Raw genomic sequence first — 8,921 nt, forward strand, 5'->3', positions numbered from 1 at the left:
GATTCGGCGTGTTCCACAGCCCACGTGGCCTCTGGACGCCTGTGCCACAGTCCCCCTGCTTGTCCTGGGATTCCAGGGCATTCCACGGTCTCCCCAGGGGGGGGGGAGGCCACGGTGTGCTGTGTGCAAATAGCTTGCGACGAAAGGCTGGTGTGGTCCCGGTAGGAGTGTAAGGGGTCACTCACGGGACGTGCACCCGCGCCCCCCAAGCCCCTCTGCAAGCAGGGCAGCCCGGTCCACTCCGGGCCGGGCCTGGCCTGCCCAGCGTGGCGGGCGGCTCAGCGGGCCTTGGGGTCTGGCAGCGGGTCGCCCAGGCCGGCGTCATCCTTGGCGCTGCTCTTGGACATCCAGTAGAGCAGGAACATCCTGCGCTCGCTCTGCTTGCGGTGCAGCCGGCGCGCCATGCTGATGGGCGACTCCCCGTGCGCGTCCCTCTCGTGGATAGATGCCCCATGCTGCATGAGTTGGGTGATGCAGTCCGTGTGGCCCATGGCGGCCGCCGCATGCAGGGGCGTCCTGCCCACCGGGGTCTTGCTGACACAGCTGGCTCCTGTGATGGACAGAGGAGAGCCGGCTGAGCAGGCCTCCGCCCCGGGGCCAGGACCCCGAGGCCAGGGGGGCACAGAGCTGGGGAGAGGGCGTGACCGTCCCCAAGGGCCTTGCCACCTCCCCCCTGCCCCCCCGCTCAACCCCACCAGTCCTGGCCTCCAGCCAGTGACCTTTCCACACACCCATCTCAGCCTCCTGCTCAGACTCCACAAACCCCATCCCAACCCGGGGGTGGCGGGGGGATGTACAGCTCTGTGGCTCTATTGCACCCCACTCCGTCTGTATTACTGAAGAACTACTCATACGCTTCCCATCAAACCCAGCCAAGGCTCCAATTATACCTGCCTTCTCTCGTCTGCAGAACTGCGTTCTGCATCCTGCTGCAGGCCCTTTGCACATGCTGCTCATCTTGCAAACAACATCCTCACCCCCAGAGCTCACACCTGTCTGTGGATTTCAGAACCATTTCCTCAAGAACCCCTTCCTTCACTCCTCCCTGTACGAGCTCCATAGCAACCCTGTGTCTTCCAGAGTATTCTGTTCATGACAATTACTTGTCTAAGGTCCTGGCTTCCCCTCCTCAGCTCCCCAAGGGCAGCTGCTGTTGCTCCCCGGTGCCCAGCTCGACTGGCACAAGGCCGTGGCTGCTCTTGGCCTCCTGCAGATGCACAAGCCAGTGCCAGGCCTTGAAAGTGGACTTGCGGAATTGAAGGCAATTCAATTAAATTCCATGGGCCTTTCTGTCACCGGCCTGGAAGAGCTACGGCTGGTGTGCGAGCTACGCCGGCCTCCGCCCGGCACAGGACACAAGCCGGTGCGAAGTTGGTGTCATTTCCTAACCTCCGATGACATCAGTTACATCAGGCAAGGGTGGCTGAGGATGACTCAAAAGGCCACCGGGCTGGTCAAGGCCCTCTTTCAAATCACCACCGAGCAAGAGGCAGACAGGCCACAGAGGAGCCCCCGCCCCGTCAGCCCCCCCAAGCTTGGAGGTTTCTCCTCACCGCCCAGAGGAAGCAGGCAGGTGGCAAGGAAGGAGCTGGGAAAGGGTGGAAGGAAGGGGCCCTCGTGTGAAAGACCCCAGACACCAGCACCCCGTGCTGAGAGGAGCGCTGCACGGAGGCGCCCTTAGGAACGCCTTACACCTCCATGAGTGCGTGGATTCAGGGCAGAGCAAAGGCCTTGGCTCAGGGACAATACTGGCCAGAGCCTCTGTTTATGGACAGACACACGGACAGCACAGCGGCCCTGGGGCAGAGGTGGGGTGAGCAGAACCTCTGGAGTGAGGAAACGTTAGAAGGTGAAGAGCTGGGCTAGCCTGCTGACCACCGGGCCTTTGCCACCCTGGGCTAGCCTGCGTTCCCAGAGAGACAGAACGCGCTTCCTGGCACGTGACTGTCGTGTGAGCCACAAAGACCCTGCGATTTCCATCTCCTTGCAACAGAATCTTCTAGAAAACTGGCCCTGGGAAGGCCTCGCGTGTGACGGGGCTCTGGGGTCCGTGTGAGGAGGGTGTCGAGACTTGGGGCCCTCCGCCTTTCTAAGGTGACCCCCTGGGCATTCAGGCAGCACAGTTACCGTGTTCTAGCAGGTACTGCACGGCCTCCACGTGGCCCCTGTGGGAGGTGATGTAGAGGGCCACGAAGGCCCGCTGGGAGACCCACTGCGTCCACTGCTCGCCCCGCAGGGCCTGGGCGTGCGCGGTGCGGAAGGAGGAGTCCTCGCTGATGCCCAGGGAGGACAGCTGGGGAGGGAGTGGGGGGGAGCGCACGGGGGGGGGGGCACATCGGGTTAGTCTCAGTTGTCCCGGGCCAGGCAGGCTGCGCCACCCAAGCCAGGGCACGTGGAGGCGGCGCGGGACATTGTCCCTGCCCGTGGTTAGCTGGGGCGGGCGGGCGGGGGGTCCCCACCAATGTCCCCCCCAGCACGGCCCGGCCAAGGAGCAAGGGGAGGGCCACGGCAGAGGCTCTGGGCCTCCGCTCTTTTCCTCCCAGTGTCCCCACTGGCTCTGGGAGCCCTCAGCTCAGCTCTCAGAGCTGTGGGGATGGGAACAGCTGTCCCCAGCACCCCACAAGGAGGCATTCTGTCCCGGGGTCCAGGGTCAGGGGTGGAGCTGGCCGGGGGAGCAGAAGGGGCAGGGCAGGAGGATGGTGTGACGGCTGTCGTCTCTGTACCTTCAAGAAGGGGAAAAGCCAGGAAGGACCTGGGAGGGAGTGGAAGAGTGGGGACTAGGCGCCCCCTCCCTGCCAAGGTCTGAGGGTGCGGGGGTGGGGGGAACGGACGGCTGCTGGAGTCCTGACCCTGCCTGGCCCTCAGACCCTTCTTCCCTTCCTGGGGAGCTCAGAGCCCCCCCCCCCCAGGTCCCCTATGGAAGGAGCGCGCACCTGTGCTGCCAGCGGTCCTCTCCCGCTGGGTCAACACCCTGGTGGTCTTTATCCCGCTTCCCTCCCGCCCAGCAGGGCCTTGCGTGTATTTTCACACCAGAGCCCTGGGCTGACATCTCGGCTGCTTGTCAACTTTGTCAAGTCAAGGGGAGAAAATGCCCTGAGCAGGACACCTTCAGGGGTGGGGAGACAGTGGGGTCCCCCTCCCCTCAGCACAAGGCGGGAGGGGGTCGGTGGGAGGCCATGCTGAGGGGGTCATCTCCCTGCCCCCCACCCATGAGACATCCGCTCGAAACCGCGCCTCCCCCCCCCCCCCCCGCAGCCAATCATGAAAGCACCTTGCTGGGGTCTCCCTCTGCCGCCGCCAGGAACAGATCTGCCCAGCCATCGTGATTCCAGATGCCCAGCGAGATGATACCGCCCGGGACCATGTCATGGAACTTCAGTGTGGTGTTGTCCAGCAAAATTCCTACAGGGAACAAGTTTTCCTTTAAAAAGAAAAATAAGTTGAGCCAGGTGCCGGTGGCTCTTGCCTGTCATCCTAGCTACTCAGGAGGCTGAGATCTGAGGATCATGGTTCAAAGCCAGCCCAGGCAGGAAAGTCCATGATACTCTGATCTCCAATGAACCACGAGAAACCCGGAAGTGGCGCTGTGGCTCAAGTGGTAGAGCACTCGCCTTGAGCTGAAGAGCTGAGGGACAGCTCTTCCAGAGTTCAAGCCCCACAACCGACCAAAAGAAAAAAGAGAAAGAAAAATGTTGGGTCTGAAAGGAAAAAACAACATCAGCTGCGTTTTCTAAGAGATGATCTGACCTTGGGTATTTTAAACTCAGATCCTTTGAGAATCTAGAACCAAAAAATCTCACTGGATGATTCCACATGAGTCTCTTTGTCTGTTGTGGTTAATGCTTTTTAGAAAATTAATTTGGCCCAGCTCAGATAGAAGCTGGACACACACGCACACAAACCAATGGCACCAATTTATAAAATTCTGTAATTATCCCATTGCTGGAAAACACATGAGTCAGGACTGTTATTTGATGAGCTAAAGTCTACACACGGAGTGGCCGGAACCTGACGTTCCGTTAATGATGGAGCACTGTGTTCTCGCGCGTTATCTGTGTTCAACCAAAACACCAGCGCTGGCAAGTGGCAGGACGTGCCTACCGATGTGACCCAAACAAAATTGTTGGATCTTTCAGACGACTTCTCCACGCTGGCATGGCAGACGGTTGGATGCGGAAAATGCCTCCTTGGCCTCTCTACCCCCAATTCCAGCGGCATCCACCACTGGCGTGTGCCACTCAGGAAGTCCGTGCGCAGTGCCACGGCTCCTGGGCTCCGTGTAAGAAGCTGGGTACTTGGACTGAACGTGTCGGAGCTGTTGTGGGCCTATCACTCAGCACGACGTCCAGTCTCCAGGCGTTTGGTTTCTCTGTGACATGCACATGGTTTCTCTCGGGCCACCTCTGTTGTTTGCTTTGTTCTCATAAGCAGTAAGAAGCATAAAGTAGCTGGGAGCTGGGAGCTCACACCTATCATCCTAACTACTCAGGAGGCTGAGATCTGAAGATGACAGTTCAAAGCCAGCCTGGGAAGCCAAATCTGAGACTCTTATCCCCACTGAGTCAGCAAAAAGCCGAAAGTGGAGGCAAGGCTCAAGTGATAGAGCACCAAATCAGGGAAGAGTGTGAGGTCCTGAGTTCAAGTTCTAGTGCTGGCATTAGTCTCAACACTGGCAGCAAACGGGAGGAAGAACATCATCACCATCATCATCATCATCTTGAGTGACATTCATAAGTGCTGTGGGCTTGTGTGCAAAGTATTTAGTGATCACTTACCAAGTGCTTATGCTAAGCGCTCCATTCTCTAAGCCTCATAACGACTCTCTAAGGCACGTGGACCTCGTGTACCAGGGAGCAATCTGGGGCTAGCCCCTCCTCTCTCCATGCCTCCTTTGGTGTGCTCAGGGCTCAGTTGCTCCATTTGCTAGCTACAAAGCTAGGAGGTTCTAGATGGAGACCACCATGCACCAAGGGTGCTGTTAGGGTCCTATCTGTGGTTTGACCACAGTCAACCAACGATTCGTCTGGGACAATCTGAGCTCCTAACGATGTTGAGGAAAGCTTCATCCCCGAGAAAGGCAGAGTCCACCACCACACACTGCCCAGCTCTTGCTGCCCAGCTCATCCCTTGATAGATAGGCAGACCCTGCCTTGGCTCAAACACCCATTACTACCAGGTGGAAGGTTGACTCTCCACCCGTGCACATGCTCACTGCTTTTAGATTTGTGCAGCTTTGAGTTTCCATACACATGACCTCATCGGATCACCTTGGTCAGCCTTTCAGGTGGGCAGAAGCCAGGTCAGCCATTATTTACAGGCTCTGGTCCAAGTCCCTCCTGCACAAGCCACGAGGACTAAGCACAGGGGCTGCAAAGTTCCGAGGGCTTGCTCAGTGACCACGGAGACCTTGGATTGTGACATCAGTGCCCACACATCTCCCCTTCCCATCCAGCCCTCCTGGGGCTGACTATCAGCATAGCTTGTCAGTGAAAGCAAATGGACCGAAGGTTTCCAGATGCTTGCACCGGGGGACCTAATTTTCTTCTTCAATGGCTCACCTTGTTAACATGTTCAGTACAGACTAGACTCAAGAGGCAACTTCTCTGTTTTGGTGCCAGTCCTGAGGCTTGAACTCAAGGACCTGGGGAGCTGTCCCTGAGCTGTTTTGGCTCAAGGCTCCTGCTCTACCACTTGAGCCACAGCTCCCCTTCCAGCTTTTCGGTGGTTAACTAAGTAGTCTTTAAGTGGGGATCCTCAGAGCTCAGCCTCCACGGTAGTGAGGATTATAGGCGTAAGCCTGGCAAGGGCAGCTTCTAGCCAAATAAAGCCTTCCAAATTCACCCCCACCTCGGCATCTTTCAAATGCACCTATAGGAAAAGAAGTATGTCATGAAAACCATTTAACCTACCATAAAGAGCACGGAGCCAGGAGTTCAGGCCTTCCCTATGCTTTGGGAGATTGGAGTCATTTCTGTCCAGAGGAAGAGCACCGAGAACTCTAGACTTTATGGAACTGGGCTGTAGCAAACTCGGAGACTAAGGCAAGGAAGGGGAGCGGGCAGTGAGCTGGTGGGTGCAGCCATGCTCAGATCTGGCTCACAGCCCTGTAGCACCATGGTGATCTCTGTAAGATCAGCACTTCACCATCTCTGGGCTGTTGCACAGAGAATGTTTTCTTATGTTTTTATTTTTTTGCCTTGATTTTGTCTGAGCAAATAGAGCCTATACCCATATCCTAAATAGTGTAGGAGGCTCAGGATAGGGTGGGCAGGAGACAGATGGAGGGAGAGCCAGGCCACATGGCCCTCAGCTTCATTCGTTACCTCCTGTGTGTGATCTGTTGGGACGGAGGGGTCTTGGAGTCCTGAGGTACAGTGAGCTTTGGGTACAGGGTTCTGATTCTGATGGCTCCAACTTTGAGCTTCTGATGTAGCCAACGACATAAATTGGAATGTGGGGTTCTGATACAGACTGGGTTAGTGCCAGTATTCAGGGAGGGGGGTCAAAGGTGGACAGGGTTTTCTTGGAGGTCCCTGGTAAGGGCAGAATTTACTCTAGGTTTGGGGTTCTGGTGAGAGCCAGGTCTGTCCATTTAGGGGTCCTGGCTTTAGGGAGGGTCTGTTCTGTTCTGGGACTGGAAGCCCTTGTATGTGCAGGTTGTGTTTGGGGAACTGCAGTTCTAATGGAGCCCTGGGAGGAAGGGGGGGGCAGGCAGGAATCAGGCCAGTCTGCCCTGAGATTTGGGGGTCCTGAGGCTGATAGGGTCTACTTCAAGATTTGGGACCCTGACATAGGTGGGGTTTGGTTTAGAATGTTAGGTTCTGGTGGGCAGGTTTAACTAAAGAATCTGGGTTTCAAATACAGTTTGCTGTGAATTTGGGGGCCCAGCTGCCAGCAAGGCTCATTTTAAATCCTGACTGAGCTCTTAGGCTGGGCTTGGCTTTGGTTTGCTGGTCCCGAGGTGGGCAGCAGGTTTTATTCTTTGGCATCTTTTGGGAACAATGTGGCTGGAGGAGCTGGGTTCCCAGTGGTGGTCACTGGGGATTTGGTCTATGATTTTTTAAGATGGTACAGGTTTGTTCAGCCTTGCGCTCAGTGTGGACATCACCACTGGGGAGGGGTCAGCCTTCTGAGGTTGTCAGAATCTAGGGGCTTGGAATTCAAATTTGGCCACATTGGCTGTGTTTGTGTTGTTTTGTTTTTTTTTTGTTGGGGTCCTACAGTGCACTTTTTTCTTTTTGCTTCATGGGTGGTCACATAAAAACTTAGGGTTGTTGAGTTGGTTGTTCTGGGTTTGGGGGACCTGGAATGGGTTGATTTAGCATCTTGGTGTGGATACAATGGATGTTTGAGGGTTTGGCCTGGAGGTCTGGGGTCCAGTCTTGGGCAGGTTTGTTCTGGTTTAGTAGAATTTCTGACTAGGGCACCAGCAGCTTTGAGTGTGGGGTTCTTTGGTTTGGGGAGCTCCTGCTAAGGACAGGCTTCACTCCAAGTTCAGCGTTGTGTGGACACGCTTGGCACTGGGATGGGGACATGAAGGCTTGAGGGAGAGGGGCCTGGGCTTCTGGAACGTTCTGCTATAGTTTTGAGATCTGGGCCCCACTCTGGGACAGGGTCCCGGGACATGTGGTGCAGGGTCCTGGGGCCCAGGGTCCCGAGGGGTCCGGGGGGCGGGGTCCCAGGAGCGTGCGGCGGGCGGGCGGGCGGGCGGGCAGGGCGGCGGCCACCTTGGTCCAGGTAGTGCAGGCACTGCATGTTGAAGGGGACGCCCGCCATGAGGTCCAGCTCCTCCTTGAGCTCCCGAACTGTCATGTCGCTGCGGCAGTTGGGGAGGCGGAAGAACTCCCCGGTCTCCTCCAGCCGCACCCGCATGCAGAACTCGGCCGGGGTCGTGTCCAGCGACGCGAGGACCGCCTGCGGGTCCAACGTCCGCGGCCTGCCGCGGCTGCGGCCCCGGCCCCGGCCGGAGGGCCTGCCCAGCTGGGCCTCGCGGGCCCCGCACAGGGTGTCCCCGGGCAGCGTCCCGCGGTCCGCGGCCCGCACCTGCTGCATGGCGCCCTCCGACTGGCGGCCGCGTCATCACCGCCCGACTGTGATGCTGGCAACCGGGGCCCTGCGCCCCGCCCGGGCCTGCGCCCCGCCCCGGCCTGCGCCCCGCCCGGTCCTGCGCCCTGCCCAGGCCGGAGCCCCGCCAGGGCCTGCCCCTGGCCTGGGCCTGCCCCCTGCGCCCTGCCTGGGCCTGCTTCCCCTACCTGAGCCCTGTGCCCCCACCTGAGCCTGCGCCCCCACTTGAGCCCTGCACCCCGCCGGGGTCTGCTCCTCTACCTGGGCCTGCGCCCCCTTAGCCCTGCGGGCCCCCACTTCTTGCCCAGGGGCGAAGAACAGGGTCAGCCCCTAAGTGATGTGGTGCCTGTGGGCCATCGGGGGGTTCATCGAGATCGATACTTGCCTGCACCCTGCTTTCCCCACACCCTGAACAGCCGCTCTTCCACCGGGCAAACCGGGATGGGGGTCAGAGGAAGAAAACGTTGGCAGCCCCTTTCTTCACGCGTGCACATGCGGTCCTCCGTGCATCGTGTCAGGCAGGGACCCACTGAGGTTGGCGAGGGCAGGCCAGAGCCCTGGGCGGGCTGAGGGGCCATCCATCCTGCACTGTAAACTCCCATGGGCACGAGTGGGCCTTTGTGATGGGGGGGGGGGCAGACCTTCAGGGAAGGATTCAGACCCACCCACTTGAAGTGCCTGTACAAGTGTGGAGACTGTGCACACTGAACACTGCACACACACGTGTTGTGCATGCCACATCCCGCCAGCCAGGGGTCTGTCCAGCTGAGAAAGCCAGCTCTGCCCCTATCCCCCCCAGCCGAGGGTGGAGTCCAGGAAGCCAACCCACCCCTACCGATCCACCCTGCACTCACAGG

At 58.5% G+C, this 8,921-nt stretch overlaps 1 protein-coding gene across 1 annotated transcript; it reads right to left on the reverse strand.

Moving 5' to 3' along the window:
* Nucleotides 1-278: 278 nt before the first annotated feature.
* On the reverse strand, nt 279-7,872 carry Ankrd60 (ankyrin repeat domain 60). Its single transcript, XM_042699262.1, has 4 exons — nt 7,728-7,872; nt 3,272-3,402; nt 2,128-2,293; nt 279-550 (listed from the first exon to the last, which is right to left on the reverse strand). The coding sequence occupies exons 1-4, from the start codon at nt 7,870-7,872 to the stop codon at nt 279-281; spliced, it is 714 nt and encodes a 237-aa protein (XP_042555196.1).
* Nucleotides 7,873-8,921: the final 1,049 nt, after the last annotated feature.

This window comes from Dipodomys spectabilis, unplaced genomic scaffold (assembly GCF_019054845.1).
Source record: "Dipodomys spectabilis isolate Male_0828 unplaced genomic scaffold, ASM1905484v1 ptg000240l, whole genome shotgun sequence".
NCBI lineage: Eukaryota > Metazoa > Chordata > Mammalia > Rodentia > Heteromyidae > Dipodomys > Dipodomys spectabilis.

Bases quoted from the DNA above. Each gene is read 5' to 3' on its own strand.
- Ankrd60 (XM_042699262.1), bottom strand. From the start codon at position 7,872: ATGCGGGTGCGGCTGGAGGAGACCGGGGAGTTCTTCCGCCTCCCCAAC. The intron at 2,294-3,271 runs GTGCTTTCATGA...CTCCCTCCCCAG, and splicing joins CAGAGGGAGACCCCAGCAAG to CTGTCCTCCCTGGGCATCAG. The intron at 551-2,127 runs GTAACTGTGCTG...TGTCCATCACAG, and splicing joins GCAGTACCTGCTAGAACACG to GAGCCAGCTGTGTCAGCAAG.